This window comes from Canis lupus, assembly GCF_048164855.1.
Source record: "Canis lupus baileyi chromosome 16 unlocalized genomic scaffold, mCanLup2.hap1 SUPER_16_unloc_1, whole genome shotgun sequence".
NCBI lineage: Eukaryota > Metazoa > Chordata > Mammalia > Carnivora > Canidae > Canis > Canis lupus.
Window position 1 is genome coordinate 593,634 of NW_027326424.1, and position 18,310 is coordinate 611,943.

Genomic DNA, 18,310 nt, shown 5'->3' on the forward strand with positions numbered 1-18,310 from the left:
GAAGAAATAACCATTTAAAAAAATACCCTTTTCTCCTTTTGTTGTTGCCAATATAGGTTCAAGTTTGAGTTTGTGTCCTTGATAATGGTACTCAGATATTTGCTGGTTCTTAATTTTTATGACTGGGATGTATGACTGCGGACTGACAAAAACTGTGCTATCAGCCTTTCATTATCAAAACTAGTCTCTTCTTTTTCTGACAGATGAAAAAGCATCTATAATGAATGTAGAAGGATCATTCATGAAGGTATTAAAAGCCCGGAAGAAGAGTACCAGTACTGAGCTGACAATTGAGCCAGAGAAGGCATCCTCAGACAAAAATGGCATCGGTCTGTCAGCCTTTGAATGAGCAGTTAGACTTTAATGATGAAAGTGATGTTATCAGTGCGCTGAATTACGTATTACCTTATTTCTCAGAGGGAAATGTAGAAGATGTAGAATCAACATTACTACCATTCATTAAAACTCTGTTTTCAAATGTTCAAGATGGAGACAAGCCTGTGGGTTACTTGAAAAACAACACAAAGAGCCCTTCTCTTGAACCTGGACCCAACAATTCAACTTACAAAAATAAACTGAGGAAACTCTCTTTCCTGGAAAATTTGTTAGATGCAGAAATTCAAGAAAAAATTGATGAGGTAAAAAAGAAAGAAAAAACTGCCATGCTTATACCTCCCGGGATTTTAGGTCCCAAATTTAAGAAATTGGAAACTGCCCAAGGACAGGAAAAGACCCTTCCCAAGGCTAAGAATTTACGGAAGAGGTGGTTTAGAAAAAACAGTGTTCTCAAGGGCCCCAAGGACCTACAGAAAAGGCACTACAAGGAAGTGGACGTTCAGAGCACCCAAGGGAAACAGAGTGCCCAGTCATTTGTGAAGAACATGGCCAAAGAAAGAAGGCTCAGTGGACCATCCCCAAGGGAGCTGGAGGAGCTTCACATGGCCCAGAGGCCCAGGAAATTAGTGGGAAACTCCGTCCACACAGAGTCTTCATTCATAAAGGAGCACAAGGCAGCAGCCTCTTCTTTCCCGAAGCAAAACATAATGGGCAAGCCTTCTGCCTCCACTGCTCCAAAATCCCTACCTAAGGTGAAAAACAAATCAGAAGACTCAACCTACCCCATTGTTGTTTTAGAAGATGCGAATGCTAGAGTTAGGGAAATGGAGGCTTCCAGACCAGTCTCGCATTCTGGAAAAAAGTATATTTTCCATAAAATTCGCTCACGTATAGTCCAAAGAACACCCAAGACCAAAAAAAGTAAAAAGTTCAGAAAGAAAAACTCACTCTCGAATAGATTGATGCCTGCACAGAGGCCTCCATTGCCTGCCGTCAGGAGCCTCATCGATTCCCCTTCACAGGAGGCTATTTCATCTTCAGAAAAACGAATTCAGGAAAATCCTTTTCCAGAATTATTTACTCTTTCAGAACCTTCTAAAGAAAACACTACTGTAGAAAACACTACTGCACAGAATGCTTCTGAAGAAATTATTTCTCCAGGAAGCACTACTGTATCAGAACAAACTCCCCCTGAATTCACAAACCGTAGGAATCTTTCCAATACATATTCTACTACCACCAGAGACAACTTTGTGCCGACTGTTAAACAAACCAATGAAACACAATGGGAATACCACAACTTGGTCACTGACTTGCCCCCAAAGCCCACAGGCTTCAGTGTTGCAAAGCTCTCATCCGCAGGTGATCTATTTGAAATTCAGCTAAACCAGCAGCTACGGTCCCTCATCCCGAATAATGACGTGGGAAGGCTCATTTCTCATGTTATCCGGACTTTGAAAATGGACTGCTCTGAGACCAATGTGCAACTGGCCTGTGCCAAGCTTATCTCCAGAACAGGCCTCCTGATGAAGCTTCTCAGCGAGCAGCAGGAAGTAAAGGTGTCCAAGGCAGAGTGGGATACAGACCAATGGAAGACTGAGAACTATATCAATGAGAGCACAGAAGCCCAGAGTGAACAGAAAGAGCAGAAGGCAAGTGAAGTGAGGATAACTCCTGAAAGATGGGGTCTGAACTTTTAGTCAGTTTAGGACATGCAATTAAAGCACCCACGCACAAGGACCAGGGCCTCCCAGTCTGGGTCTTGTCTTAGCCATTAATGTTGGCTGAGACAGTGATCTGCCACTTTGCTCATTTAGAGAATGGTGCCACTCTTCCCAGGTAGATGAGAAGAGGACTTAACATACAAGATAAATATATTATTGAAGAAAGGGCTAATGATAAAATTATATAACACATTAGATTTGGTATATTTCTTAAGAACCTATACGCCACTCCACTGAAAGAATGAGGTTTTAGAGTAGCTTAAGAATAGTTAGCTTTCATCCTTTTCTTTGATTTCTAAAAAATTGTTCTTTGTTTTTTGTTTTTTGTTTTTTTAGCCCACAAAAGAAGTTCCAGGTTATGGCTATAACAACAAACTCATCTTGGCAATATCTGTGACTGTAGTAGTAATGATTTTGATTATAGTTTTCTGTCTCATTGAGGTAAGAACAACCATTAATTCAGATTTCCAGAAAATCTTTTGTCTTTATAATAGATTCAGAATTTACAAACTTAAAATCAAAGCCACTTTCTCACTTACTGATACTTGGTATTTCTCTTCTGTCTGACAGACTGACATGTACTTCATTCTTTTATTGCAAAGTATATTCTGGGGATTTTTATTTTATTTTATTTTTTTAAAGAGAAGCAATTCTTTTTTTTTTTTTTAAGATTTTATTTATTCACGAGAGACACAGAGAGGCTGAGACACAGGCAGAGGGAGAAGCAGGCTCCATGCAAGGAGCCTGATGTGGGACTTGATCCTGGGTCCCCAGGATCACACAATGGGCTACAGGCAGTGCTAAACCGCTACGCCACTGGGGCTGCCCTATTCTGGGGATTTTTAAAGGAACTTTCCATTGCCAGGTGATTTATGGATTATAAACAAGGCAACAAGCCATTAGACTGTTTTGGGACGTTAGGTTTAAGAAGGCCAAGTTAACATGATAGTAACATTTCCTCAACTCAAAATTCTGTGGTTAGATGTACTCACCAGCCACTTTCAGACTACCACTGATTTCTTTCCTTGGTTGAAATGATGAGAGATAGTATCCACCCTCATGGAGCTATATCAGTCATCCTGGAAAAAAGGACATGGCTTAAAGATAAAAATATCATCTTGTTGATTAATTAGATTTTCTCAGCAGCTTTTTCCACACACTGAATTATGTGAATAGTTTTGGTTAAAATACTGTAGCTAAAATCCTTCCAGGGACTCAGGAAGAGAAGGAACCTTCTCCACCCCAGCAGGAGGCCCCTGCTGAGCTTCCACAAATCCCTGAGGAGGGTGAACCTTCCTCAATACAGGAGGAGAGCCAGGGTCATCATGCACAGACTCCTGAGAAAGCTAAACCTTCTTCAACCCACCAGGAGGCCCCAACCCAGTATCCACAGGCCTCCGAGGAGGGAGAACCATCTCCAGCTCAGGAAGAGGCTTCCACTCAATTTCCACAGATGCCTGAGAAGAGTGAATCTTTAACTCAGGAGGAAAGCCAGGGTCAGCATCCACAGACCTCCGAGGAGGATGCACCTTCTCCAATCCAACAGGAAGCCCCAGCTCAGCACCCACAGGCCTCCAAGAGGATCAAACCTCCTCTAATCCAGGAGGAGTCCCCAACTCAGCACCCTCAGACCCCAGAGGAGGGTGAGCCTTCTCCAAACCAAACAGAGACCCCAGCTCCGTATCCAGAGTCCCTTGAGGGCATTGAACCCGTTCCGGCCCAGTCAGAGGCCACAGTTCAACATCCAAATCCCCTAGGGGAGGTTAAACCTTCTGCAACCCATCAGAAAGCCCCAAGTCAGCATCTAAACACCTATGAGGAAGTTAACCCTTCTGCCACTCAACAAGAAGCCACAGCTCAGCATCCAGAACCTTCTGGTGAGGTTGAACCATCCCCAACCCAGCAGGAGGGTCCAGCTCACTCTCCAGAGCATCATGTGGTAACAGTTTCTCCTCTAGGTCAGAGTCAAGCTGAGCTTTTACTCTCCCCCAGAGTCACTGTTAAACCTGTGGATCTGGCACTTATAACTCCAGAGTCCACTAATGAAGTTGAAACTTCTCTACCCCAACAAGAGGCCTCAGCTCAGTCTGCTGTGTCCCAGGAACACTTGAAACCTTCTGCAATCCAGCAAGAGTTTCCAGAACAACTTCCAGCCCCTGCTGAAAATGTTGAACCTTCTCCAGTCCAGCAGGGAGTCCCAACGCAGACTGGAGATCTTCCTGAGGAAACTGAACTTTCTCCAAGCCAGCAGTGGAGCTCATCTCTGCCTCATAATAAAGATTAGTCCATCAATTATATCAATTCAGGCAATTTACGAAATGAAATCAACAAGAATCACAGAGATTCAAGATATCAGTGACTCTAATCCTATAATAATTCTCTGATCAAGGTTTATTTTTTTCTTTAAATAATTGTTACAGTTGAAGTCATTGGGTAATCCCAGCAAACAAAACTACAAATCCTATTAAAGAGTTTTTGCATACAATTCTGTATAAGAAATGCCTGATTAAATTTTGTCCGACAGAACTAAGTTGATGGGTAGTAGATTTGCAAGTTTTTGAAAAGAGGGAATAGAGGGAGGAAGGAAGTAATTTAAGGTCATGGTTTCTAATTTGTAAAGTTCATTTATAATATTCTTTAGGGTAATTTGCTGATGACAGTAAAGCTTAAGGAGATAGATCAAGCTAATTCATTAACTGCTCTATCTTCTTGGAGAGGATTAAGAGATGGAGGAGCAATTGGTCTGCAGAATTTCAAGCACCAGGGGAGTTCTGCAGACTCAGTCTGTGGACAGAACTAGCAGACCAAAATGATAGATCATTTGGCTGAATTACCTCCTTCAGTCTCAGTAGGGTAATCACCATCATCATCTCAGGAATAGATTTTTTTTTTAAAATCCACAATAATAAGAATAGTAAATAATAACTGTAATGGTAATAGGAAGAGTAACTCCTGACATGCATTAGTCATTTGCCAGGTGCTAGCTTATTTTATAAGAGGCTTCATTTCATTTCATCTTTCTCACAACCTATGAGAAAAATTTTATTCTTTCCCTGTCTTTTCAAGAAAATTGAGGTACAGAGAAGTTACATAATTTGGTCACAAATGAGGAGGCAAAGCCTTGTTTTAAACATAATCAGTCTGATTTCAGAACCACATTTTACTGTTCTTTATAAGTGGATTGCCAAGTTAAATGTTCTATCCCTTGTGTTTCTATTCTGTAGAGAAATAGGTAATACTTTTCTCTAAAGACAAAAATTACTTTCTAACACCCAGTCATTAGTGAAGAGGGACAAAATAGGATAAGAAAGGGGGCATCTGGGTGGCTCAGTTGGTTAAGCTTTTGGCTCTGGTCACAATCTCAAGGTTGTAGGTTTGGGCTCTACACTCAGACTCTCAGAGTCTGCTTGGGCTTCTTTCTCTCTCCCTCCCTCTGACCCTATTTACTCCTAAAGTAAATAAATAAATCTTTTTTAAAAATAGGATAAGATATAAGGAAATAAATAAAAGGGAAAATGGAGTATAAATTCAAAATATTTTAAGAGGCATGGACGCTAACTATTCTAACAATGGTGATTTGAATCATTTCTTTCTTTCTTGTCAGTTTGGCACACAAGCAAGTCATTCAACCTCTTTAAATTCCGGTTTCCTTTTTTAAAAATTAATTAATCTATTTATTTATTCATGAGAGACACACACACACACAGAGGCAGCTATATAAGCAGAGGGAGAAGTAGGCTCCCTGTGAGGAGCCTGATGTGGAACTTGAACCCAGGACCCCGGGATCACACCCTGAGTCAAAGGCAGATTCTCAACCACTGAGCCACCCAAGCATCACTAAACTCCAATTTCCTCATCTTTACTTTGAGTATTATAAAGACCAATGATGTAATGTAGGTAAATAAACCTAATATAGCACCTAGATCAGTGAAATGATGGTGATTGCATTACCAGTGTTAAGATTAGAATGTTCTCTCCAAGCAATTGGATAAAAATTATGGAAAATAATTGTGTGTATTCTTTCAAAATTTGTTCCTGAAATCTTACCAAGTGTGTTGGAAGCATCTTTAGTCTTCCATACCATGAGTGATCTAGGGAGCAGCAGAGTAGCAGGAGCTTCTTAAAAATGCAGACACTGTGGCCACACCTCAGACCTGCCAAATCTGAATCCCCAGGAGTGCTTTAAACGTTGAGAAGTACTGGTTCATAGAAATGGGAAATGAACTGATGGCGTGCATACACAGGCAGAGGAAACAGTGAAAATCCTTGATTTCTGGTTCAAATAATTGGAGACTGAAAAGTTAAAGAAGTTTTTCCCCTCATGTGTTTTATTGTTGTTGGTTTGGTTTGGTTTGTTCCATTGTTTATTCGAGCTAATAGAAACAAAAGGACCACAGAAGAGGAGATATCGGGAATAGGACACTTTAGTAATGGAACCAGGTCCCTGAGGTCTTCTTGAACTCAGAAAGAAATAGGATGGAACACAAAAGTGTCTGGTTTGTCGAAGGGAATCCAGTCCTTCCAAGATAGAGAAGAAGGGGCCCAGATGCAATTCATTGTGTGGGTACCTCTTCAGCAGGAAGCTAAAGAAGTTAGTGAACAAAGAGCAAGATCTCAAGTGAGATGTGAGTAGAGCTGCCTTGAAGAAAGGAACAATGGTTTATGGAGGATGGGAGAGAGGGATAATTACAGATATAATGACCTGAAGAAATACTGAAGCAGGTATGAGGACTAGGACATTTGCCAGAGTGCTTCCCGGGCCTGAAAGAAGATGAGCCTAACCGGGAAGCCATCCTGCCAGGCTTTGGCTTACTTTGGTTCCAGAAAGGTGGAGAACTCTTTCTCTGAGAGCTTGAAAATGCAGGTCCATGGTGATTGATGGAATGGGGACTCTAACGTGTGTGATTCATTGGTCAGAAGATGAATTACAGTGGGTTGGATAGGTGAGGTGAAAATGAGCCTGGTGGCAGGAATTATCCATATCAGAATAAGGAAATGTATAAGAGAGGGATGAGATAAATAAAGGCAGAGCACAATGGTCTCAGGGGTTATAGCAAGAGCCATGAAAGGCATTTGGTTGAACATCCAGATACTATGGAGACTCTAATTGTCATGTGCATTTGGTCCAAACTAGTTTTGAAAAAGAGGGAGAAAAGGAAGGAGAGAAAGAGAGAAAGAGAATGAGAGACAGAGAGGAGAACCGATTGCTTTCTGGGACAGCACTTCAGGCTCTGAAGTCAGAAGAGTACACCCTAAAGTATGATTTTATACTAGTAAGGTTAGGGAAATGAAATGTCTTCCTCCCCAGGACTATAAAAGAGCCATGAGAAAAAAAAGCTAATTCCCCATGCCCAACAACAAAAATATCAAATGGAGCCATCTCCATTCCAGAAACACAAATGAAAATATAGAGAGACTCACATGAAATCATTGTGTTAATTTATCTAATTAGTATTGCTTTTCTGTAGAACAATACATCTAAACTATTATGGTCCATGTTGGAATTAGATTTTTTTTGTCCCCACTATTTTCCAAGAGAAACCACTTTGTCAGACCAGAATGAGACATTGTCCTATTGTGGATTACTTGTTTTTTGCTATTCTGTAACTTAAAGAAGCTTAGCTTTACACAGTCAGTGCCCACCATAATAACACCATAACACCATTCCCCCATGATTTGAAGATTTAATTATATTGACATAAATGACAGACTCTAAGGAGGTCCCAATAGAAGTCACAGTAGGTTTTTGCAGTGTTTGTATGTATGTGTTTGTGTGTCTGTGTGTGTATAAAAATGTTATTCTCTCCAAGCTAACCTGCATTGAGTATTTTAGATTGAAAAGTGCATACCTTTGATTAAATATGTTAATATTCTATTTTTTAAGATTATTTATTTATTTATTTATTTATTTATTTATTTATTTATTTGAGAGAGTTAGTGCTCTAGCACAAGCACAGGGGTGGAAGGGAGGGCAAAAGGACAAGGAAAGGGAGAAGCAGACTCCCTATTGAGCAAGGAGCCTGATACCAGGCTCTATCCCAGGATGCTAAGATCATGACCCAAGCCAAAGGCAGATGCTTAACTCACTGAACCGCCCAGGTGCCCCAAATATGTTGTTAATATTCTTATCTCTTCATGAGTATTGTGGTCAGAAATTCTGTTTGTAGGCAGCAACTGGTAGCAAGACCTGGAATAACCAATTCCCTAGTGCTCCTGTGCCACCTATCCCCCAACTTGGACTTGCCTAAGACCTAAACTCAATCACTAAGTGCATCAAAAGCTTTGGAGCTTGAATTTTGGGATCTGTCTTGAGTTTTCATTCAAGCTCTGCCACTTTGCTTTTTGTGTTATTTTGGATAATTTATTTAACCTCTCTATGCTTGTTTCTTGATCTTAAAAATGGGGTAATCAAAGCCTCTGGCACCTAGGCACTGTTGCGAGAATTCAAATGAGATACTGTGGTAGGAAAGCGCAGCACAGTTTCTGGCTTATAATACATGCCTAATAAATGCATGCTCATATTATGTTCTTCCTTTCAGAGATACAGTTGAAGGAAAGTTATTCCCCCATACCTTGAGTTATTATTAGTAGAGCTATTGGTCTGAAATTCAAGTTGTTAACGTCACTTTTAACTTCTTGGAAGGACACTGCTTTCCTACACTGAAGACGAAAGGCAATTCAGTTGTGCCCCCATCTCCCACCAGCGGATAGCTCTCTGCCAGTTTCCTCAAGATTTCCTTTTAGTCACCTCCAGCTGAGTCTATCCTGGTACATTCTGTGCTACTTTTAAAACCCTACAAGCCAAGAAAACAAAACACACACAAGTGGGTTCACAAGCTGAGAACCACAAGCAGAAGCTCCAGGAATCCACATGCCTGCAGGCACTGAAGCTGCAAACACCACCTTGTTTTAAAGTTGTGCCCGAGGTCAGAGAACCCCAAGAAACATTTCTGTTTCAGCCATAAAGCATCCAGCACTTGCACACACCATTGGAGACTCAGCTGCATTTGCTTCAATCAGCAGATTGAACATCCGGAGCTCAGAAAACAAAGAGCTCCTTGCTAAAGGCAAAATATACAAAGTTCCTATTGGAAAGGGGACTTTTTCCTGGATCTCTTGCTATTAAGATAGCATTTACTTCTCTCTTGTCTGGAACCACATCCAAGTTGATAAGTCCTATGAATGAATGTAAATAATACTTCCCGCAGGAGTTTTGCACATTCTCAAAGCAGAGGGCCAGGTGACACGGGAAGCAGAGAAATGCCATTTTGAACAAGTCCTTCATGTAAGTAGGTCTCCCGATAATTTTTTCAGGAAGAGATCCTGGGGCAAGCTCATCAGTCTTTTTAATCCAAGAGGTTTCCTATTTTTAAAAATTATACAGGTAAAGGAACTGGCCCAGAATCATGTGTATGTTTATACAAAGGGTTGGACTGGTCAAGGGGCTGCATTTCCTTACTAGGGCCACTCAGAGTTGGAGAGGAAGACCCTGCTTTAGAAAAGAGTCCCCCTTGTAGGTCTCTGCCAGTGAGACAATAGTAACCCAATTAAACAATTCCCGAGAAAGCCAAGAGCAATGAAGTGAAAACCAATGAGGTGAAAGCCACTTGGATCGTTCCTGGATGAGGCTGCCAAATCAGTCACAGAGAACCTGAAGAGGGGACATTTTAATGAGGAAAAAGTCCTTGCAACAGACCTTGGTCTTCAACTCTCAATTCCACCTGGAATCATCACTAGGCAAGTTGATCTGAGAGGTTTATGAAATTTGAAGAGTTTAAGACTCCCTCAGCCCAAACCAAGCTTTCATGAGTACAGCCGAACACACAAAAACTGCAGAACAAACAACAAAACCCGAAAAAGTTTCCTGCTCATCTCACTTTAAATGTTGTCATCGTTAGCTTTCACCATTTAATTTTTCTGTTGAGCCCGTCTGGCAGCACAGTTTGGACTGTACCTCATACTTCTCTGCGCACAGACCCTGTCTACATGCAACACTGCTATAGAAGCCCTCCAGGTTCCCCTGAGGCACCACACCTCCCAACTCCCCGCCACGGCCCTCAGCTGGCCGGTCCTCAGAGGCTACCCAGATGCCCTTTGACACCCCAAACCAAGTACTTGAGACATGCATGGGACCTACACATTTGGACTGGCTCATAGCCAGGGGATGGAAACAGCTGTCTGTAGTCTGCTATGATATTGCTGTGGCAGGGGCATACAAAGAAGATCCCAGAAGCTCTCTCCAGGGCCGATCTCCACCACAGGCACAGCAGAATCAGAGTGAGACAACAGGATTACTCAGCAAAGGTGTCTGATTGAGCAGGAGCTCGGAGAACACAGAAAAACTTCCTACAATACTGGAAAACAATGTAACCTGCTCCTGGTGGTGAGAGGAATGTTACTGCTCTGAGTCCATGAGAACATTCAGATGCTCACAGTGTGTGGAGCAAGCCAGGAAGCGTCATGGTTGCCTGTCAGTAGCTTCTTGGCTGTCTGTTGCCACAATGCCTCCATCAGAGGCGAGGCCGATTTCAGGTGAGCAGGTGCTCCTTGGAATGCACAACACACTCCTTTCAAAATGTAGGGTCGCGCCCTTTCCATTTCCCACAAACTGGCCTATAAAAGCATTCTTGAATTTGGGGAAGAAATCATGCAAAAGGAACTTGTATTTCACTACGGTTTCTTTTCCCCAGGCATCACAAAGGCTAAAGAGAAAACGACAGTACAAAGCAGGGCAGAGGCTGTTTACCTGAAAACACACAGCTTGAAAATAAAGGTTGGCTTCCACTCACAGGCAGGAAATGTGCCCTGATATCTCCTTCACCTTTTCATGAAGCCTCCGCACCCATATCCTGACAGCAGGTGGGGGTGATGGGCATGTGATGTGACAATACCAGCACAAGGGGGCTGAGCTGGGGTAATGCATCGGGATAAACTCTAGTACGAGTGGTCACTAGAGCATACTGCATTTTAAGCAGATAATGGCATGGCAGGCCCACTGAGTGTTCTCTTAGCATTTGCTTTCCATTCCCAAGTGACCCATCATGGGCCACAGCATTTTCTATGACATTAAAAAAGGAGCAGTTGTGAAGGTTTATAATTTGATAATTGGTAGAAGAATGTCTGCGAATAAAAATTTTAGAGATGGCCATTTCAGCTTCCACCATAACTAACCTAATGAAAATTCCATCTCATGAAAATTCCTTTTCATAATTCATGAAAAGCTTCAGAACGTCAAAATGAAGTAATAAAATGTCAGAAATGATTCAGGAGCAATATAAAAACCAACAGTTTTGTTATTGGCTGCTGTTTATGTCACTTGCACTGGCACTTGGTTTCCTTGATTCTTGGTGGCACTAGACATACAATAGATACTACAAGGTAATCAATCGGTGAGAATAATCCACACAGATGGCCACGTGACACTGTTCGAGACCATCTGACATATACATATCTTTCTTTCTTTTTATTCTGTGAGATTATGCCTTGGGATCCTTTTCTAAAAGCATAAACTCATCGTGAAAAAGCAAATCCACATTTTGTAAAAAGAAGCTTGTTCCTCTGGTATCTAAAACTTAATATTTCTTCATTCTGATAGACCATACACGGGTCCTTTTCTAAAAGAATAAACTAGTCACACACACAAATAATGTAGGAATATGGCTCCTTTGTTTTAGAATCTATAATATGAATTCACTTTTTTAAATGACGAGTTCATACTTTAACACACTGTACATCATATCCCAAATCAGACAATAAAGGTTTAATATGTGAACCCAGAATGAGTTTCCTGGTTAAGTACCAATGCCTGCTGGGACATTATCACTAAATAACCTCACCAGAATATGGACAGAAATTAGCTCTGACGTCCAGCCTCGGTGTGCTGCATGCCCTCTGTGGGTACGCTGTTCTATGGAGAAGGTGCTGGAATTGGGGCCAGAGTCAGAAAGATCCTCAACTGTCCTCTCCGGGATTTTGTACTACCTCCAAACCTGGGGTTGGTCTTTAATTTCTCTTTAAGAAACCAGAGCCAAGGAGCAGCTGGTACTGTTTACTCGCTTGCTGCACCTGTAGTTCTGCTTTGCAAGGCACAGAAATGGATTTTCTCCATGAAACATGAATTTCTAGAGCTGGAGTTTACCCCATCATTCACGGGGACACAACACATCAAAAGCAGGAAATGAGAAAATGGCATCATTAGCGGACTGTTGAGGCTCTTCTCTTTTGTTTGCCTTTAAAATTAATCTCTTCCTGTTCACGACTCAGTGATGAAAACATCTTCCTTTGAAGATGAATTAACTGAAAAGTGCATTGAGGAATTTAAGATTTATAACATAACCACCTTGAACCCTCCGTTCTTGGTGAGCCCGGAGAATAGCTTCAGGCAGAAATTATACATTCCTGGTTCCTCGATTTATGTCAAAATGATTTCTGAGCCTGCCATTCCTAACTCCTACATGCAACTGGACGCAATTTGACCATTAGCACTGGGTAAAAAAAAAATGTTCTTGAATTTTTCATTCCTTAGGTGTGTCCTGGTCATTTTAGGAGCTAAAGCTTGAGCGTTGCCTGAGTCAGTCCTTGTTTCAAGAATGCTCTGTTGAGCAGAGCTCTCAATCCTGACGACTGTGGAAGCAGGGACTTTCCCTGCCATCAAGAAGCTTATAGTTCATCTAGAAAGATAAAGTCAGTGCATATGGTACTTAAAGTGCCTAATTGTGTAATCATAATTTTATGGGCGGCCTTCCATGGCAACTTCTTAAGGTTTCTTCTTGTTAGTTTGACATTACTGTTGTCCAATGTAATAATCTCTAGAACTGCTCTACCCTGTAATGCGAACCACTAGTTGTGTCCAGCTATTGAGCACTTGATCTATGGCTAGTGCCATAAGCTAAAGAGATAACATTTTGGATATGTTGAATTAAATACATATTATTACTACATTAATTTAACCTGTTTATGTAGAATATATAGGTATTGTTCCCATTATATTCCTATTAGCACTGCCCTGCACTTTGACTCCCCGTATTCATAACCAGATAAAATTAAGACATACATAATTTATTTTTTGTTCCTTCTATAATTCATTCATCCATTCACGATAGGTGCTTTCATTTCCCCACTTTATGAATGAGGAAACTGAAGCAGACGGAGAGGTGTGAGGTGCGGTGCGGGGTTTAAACTCAGGCAGTCTGACTCATCTAGCATGTTTTACTCTAGTAATCCAGGGAAGAAACTATGAGGGTCAGAACCAAATGCGAGGTGGTGGATTGGAAAAGAAAGAATGAACTGAGGTGATATCACAAAGGCCATATGAACACACCACAGTGACCAGTTTGCTGTATGGCTTAAGGGAATAGAGACAGAGTTGACTCCCAGATTCCTGGCTAGGAAGATGGTATCACCAAACAAAATAGGAGACATGTAGGAGAATTACATATAAGTGAAAATGATGAATTCAACAGTCAAATTGTAAGAAATCCAAGTGGAAATGTCTAGTAGGCAGAGATGGATAGATAGATAAACAGATAGATAGATATGGGCCCCAAGGGAGATATTTAGGTTGGATATATCAATTCTTATTCATTTGCCCCCTCATCCTCTCCCCACTATCCCCCAATGGCTTTTGCCTTTTGAATTACAAGGGAGCTTCATAGTTGAATGAAACATCGTTCCTGACTTAAACATTCATTCAAGATTCTGCACAATTGGGTCCCAACCTTTTTGGTAAGCTCTCTCCTTCTCTGTGTAACATACGCTTTGCTCCAGCCAAACTAATTTATGTGTATAACCTTGACACTAGTTGCACTCTCTACACACTTGAAGAAGGAGATTTAAAGGGAACTGAGCCATCAACAACACAAAATGTGGAATCTAATGCTTTCCCTAAGACTTATTATTTTAAAGATTTTACTTAAAAATAAAATACGGACACGGAGAGAGGCAGAGACATAGGTAGAGGGAGAAACAAGCTCCCCGTGGGGAGCCCAATGTGGGACTCGATCCCAGAACCCCGAGATCACACCCTGAGCTAAAGGCAGATGCTCAACCACTAAGGTACCCAGGCGTCTCTTTCCCTAAGATTTATAGGAATTTGTGGTGTAGTGGGAATAAAGAAGGAGGTTACATTAACAGAATCACTTCAAGTATTAAAAAGTTTCAATTGCCATAGACACAGACAGCTCTGCTGGCCATTAACAGATGGTAATAGCAATTGTTAGTGTGGAATCACTTTGGATTTATGCACAATTAGAGTTTTTTGTGACCTGAGTGGTTTGTCACTAGGGAGGATCTGTGATTAGTTTATAGCTCTACTTAACCTTCCTGCTATTGTGTTCTCTCTTTTTTTTGTGTGTGTGTGTGTTCTTTTTTATATGAGTTAATCAGTCATGGAAGTCAGCCCTCTTCCTTAATTTCAAGGAAACAAACAAACAACCCCATCCAAACATAACAAAACAAAACAAAACAAAACCAAAAAAATAAAAAAAACCTAGTAGCAAAGCAAAACCAAACCAAATAAAACCAAACAAACAAACAAACAAATAAACAAAAAAACTTAATAGCAAAGCAAAACTAAACCAAAACAAAAATACCACAATGGAAAAAAAAAAAAAACCCCACCCACATAAGACATTTGTTACAAGAAATGAAATACAGAATCCCAAGAGATGGGAAGACAGACAACCAAAAGAATGAAATAATTAACACTGCATATTAGACTGGCCCATCACAGAAAGCCCCTCCCCTTAGCTTTAGTCTTCTTTTGCAACCTTTCCCTTTCTCTCCTCTCCTCTCATCTTTTCAGCAGCAAACCTCTGACCTCCCATTTCCTTAAGCAAATCCCTCTATCCTCCACCCCACTGCAATTTTAGGGGCCCCTCTGAGTACCTCTGCTCAAGATCCTCAGCTAAAGGAAAGGGATCCTCCCCTTCCATGGAAGACAAATGTACCTGCGATCCTTGGTTACACAAACTCTTCTTTCTAAGTCTTTGCTTCTCCTCTGGTTCTTCTTAAGTTCCTAACCAATTCAAGCCCCAATTCAATTCAAGGAAGCAGATCGCCAGTTCCCCTTCCCCATAGAAACGGCTTCTCCCCCACAGCCCCCAGCTCTCATACTGCTACAAGCACCTTTACTTCTCTAGGTGGACAGTTTCCTGAACTTGCTTCATATACTTCCTATTTGCACTTCATTCGAGGATAGGTTCTATGTGGCTCACACTAATCATCTTGGTACAGACTGGTTAGATTGACCTCCAAATCTGTACACATGGAAATAATGAATTAAAAAAAGACCAAACCCTGATATACTCTTCTCTTATTTCATTTTGGGTAACCTACAAGGTGATCCTTAGAATGACCTGTTTGGAAATGAAAATGGTGAATCAATAACTCTCCTGTAATTATATATTTGAAATCCCATCTACACCCTGTTATGCTTCGTAAGTGGATTTCAGATTTGCACGGGAAACAGATTGTGCTTTGCCGCTGCATTTACCCAGTGGATTTGCTAATAATTTAGGAAGTTTAGCAAATATGATGCAGTGTAACTTGTAATATTTATTTGCTCTCTCAGCTGTGATTTTAATCCCCTAAATAACAAGCTCAGACAACAAATTATTGATATGCTTTGTGTTGTTTATCAATATTTACTTAAATTTATTTTAGAAAAAAAATCCAGATGGGGGCTATTTAACATAATTGAGCATTAAACTGTTTGATTTGGTACTCACTGTTTTTGAATATACACAATAAACACACAGAAGTTATTGATGCAAACCTATTTGTTCTTGTCTACAATAGGAGATTAAAAAGGGCAGGGTTATTTTTCATCCAGGGAAAAGCGAGTTAGTTGAAATACAATTTGTTTTGCTTCTTTTACTTGAAAGCACATTTTAAACCAGGCAAATGGATACCATATGGCCTAGCTGTCACTTAACTTGACATTTAAGGACAATACACTGTTTGCATCCTATTTGCAGTTACTGCGCAGTGCTTGTGTGGTCCTGTATCTCCCTTCTTCATGATAAATTCTTCCTTTCCTCAGCTTCAGAAAAGTACGAAGCAGAGTTATGTTAATGAAAATATATTTTATACATTAGTCACTTGAGCTCTGTAAAATGTGTTTGGCAAGAACATTTTTGAGAATATTTCAGAAATCTCTGTGGGCTTATTATGACAGATGAATGAAGATCAGAAGGTAGTGGTATGATTTACATTTGACAATAAAAGGTTGGAGGTTGTCCTGGAGGTGTGGGGCTCTATCCCGAGCCTGGAACAGTAGTAGTAAGCAGTACTTGAAGCCCAAGATCCTGCTTCCACATTGCCACACCTGGTCTTTCTTCTCACCTTTAAGAACACAGTCTGATTTTTTGTTGTTGTTGTTCATTCTTGTATCCCTAGTCTCTGGAATAGTGCTGGAATATAAGAAGCCCCCCATATATATTTGCTGAATGCATGAAATCTAGCAGACTCATTCCACTATTATTCTTTGATTATTCTTCTGTTATAACTAATTCTGTATTTTTAAAGCCATTTCAGTCCTTATTCCTCTTTTCTAGGTGAAAATCACCTGATATCTTCTGATCTTGATTCATCGGTCATAATAACCATATAGGAATTTCTAAAATACCCAGTATTTTAGATATTACATAGATACTTCTATCTATGTCTTTAAGTAATCTGCATACGGGGGCTATACTGTCAGAAATTTATTTGAGTGAATTTGAATCACCTTTGGAATAGAGACATCAAGGATATCTCCAAGTTAGAGTCCTGCCCTTCAGTTTGACCAGGTGGGGAGTGTGACATGCTGTTCCTCTCTTCCTTTGTTTAGGAGGTGATGCACGTAGAAGGAGTAGTGGTGGGAGGAAAAGATTCTTCAGGGAGATTTTCTTTTTATTTTGAGATAAAATGGAATGCTATTTACTTGAGGTCTACTTTGAATGGAGCCTCTGAGTGTTTTCGACTAAGGCCATTTAAGTGGGATTTAAAAAACGCGGCTTACTTACTATCCCAGTTTTTGTTTTCCTAGGGAACTTCAAATTACACCTTTCTGTTCCAGGGTTGAGCTGCAGTCAGAACGCTCAATTAAAATCATCCGTAAACTGGAAGAATGTGCGAATGTTAGCTTAGGAACTTAGTAATTATAAGAATTCATTTAGTTGGCTCTCTACACAGAGCCTTAAATCACAAGTGAAAACTAAAGGAAAAAGAAAGAGTTCCAATTCTGGATGCCTCTTTGGTCCATCAGGATAGAACCCCCTCACATTCACCGAAGGGCCATTGGACAATTTTGAGAATTCCTGCTCTAAAGAAGAAAGATATCCAAACTCGTATCCAGCAATCTTTTCCTGGTGCTCTGGCTCAGCAGATAAAGAGGAAGTAACACTTCTTACTTAAGTGTATTTCTCCTTAAGGATAAATGTTTTATTGGCCTAATGATTCAGATTCATAAAATAAATCTATTAGCAATATTGTATTAGGGACTACTGATATCCCAAATGAAACCTGCCAAATAAGAAATTGAGAATTGTTCCATAAATATTCCTTAAGCAGCTTACTTTATATAAAGTGTCTATCTCTTAGAATTTTAACTTTTATCTTTCTACTATTCTATTCTCCTGGCTCTCCCTCAGTTCACACACACACACACACACACACACACACACATCAGTGTGTATATAAAGCATACTACATAGTGTATGTATATTTGTATATAGATATATACTTTAATAAATTATTGATACCACAGTCATTCTCTCCTTCACCTTCCCTCCTGCTTTCATTGCCATCCTGGATGCACATTCTTTCCTTTCCAGCCTAGCTTTCAAAGCCCATCACTTAAACTCCTCTTTCATAAATATGCTTTTACCCCATGCTCCTTCCACCTCACTCAGGTGGCAAAATTCACAACCACAGATCAACCTAAATGTCTAGTCTTTAGATCTACCCCTGGTGACCTATCCCTAACACCAGTGAGAAATCACGGTTGTACAGATCAAGAGCACTATAAACTTTTGGTATCTAACATTAACTTGGTTCTCAAAACTGCCCTGAAAACTCTGCCATGGATTGGGTTTCTTTGAAGCACCCATGACAGGAATTCTTGCACAGGGATTTATTGAGAGAGTGCTCACAGGAAAATGAGCGTAAGAAAAGCAGGATGGGGCAGGAGGGGAAAAAAGCAAAGTTTTAATTCTAAGTGGAAAGTGGCTTTTGCAGGTTCCATGGAAGCTCTGGGGCAGGCCAGTCAG

At 40.6% G+C, this 18,310-nt stretch overlaps 2 protein-coding genes across 2 annotated transcripts in view; one reads left to right on the forward strand and one right to left on the reverse strand.

The window, feature by feature from the left end:
• The window catches only part of LOC140629514 (leucine-rich repeat-containing protein 37A3-like), a 50,731-nt gene extending 46,186 nt beyond the window's left edge, over positions 1-4,545 (forward strand). The window contains 4 exon segments of the mRNA XM_072819030.1: positions 204-342; positions 344-1,997; positions 2,397-2,501; positions 3,272-4,545. Of these exon segments, the coding sequence (XP_072675131.1) occupies positions 204-342; positions 344-1,997; positions 2,397-2,501; positions 3,272-3,538 (2,165 nt within the window). The 3' untranslated portion in view covers positions 3,539-4,545.
• LOC140629533 (uncharacterized) overlaps positions 1-18,310 on the reverse strand; it is a 130,808-nt gene that overhangs the window by 50,997 nt on the left and 61,501 nt on the right. The window contains exon 5 of the mRNA XM_072819053.1: positions 3,053-3,139. The gene's annotated coding sequence lies outside the window, so the exon portion shown is untranslated. The remainder of the gene's footprint in view (positions 1-3,052; positions 3,140-18,310) is intronic.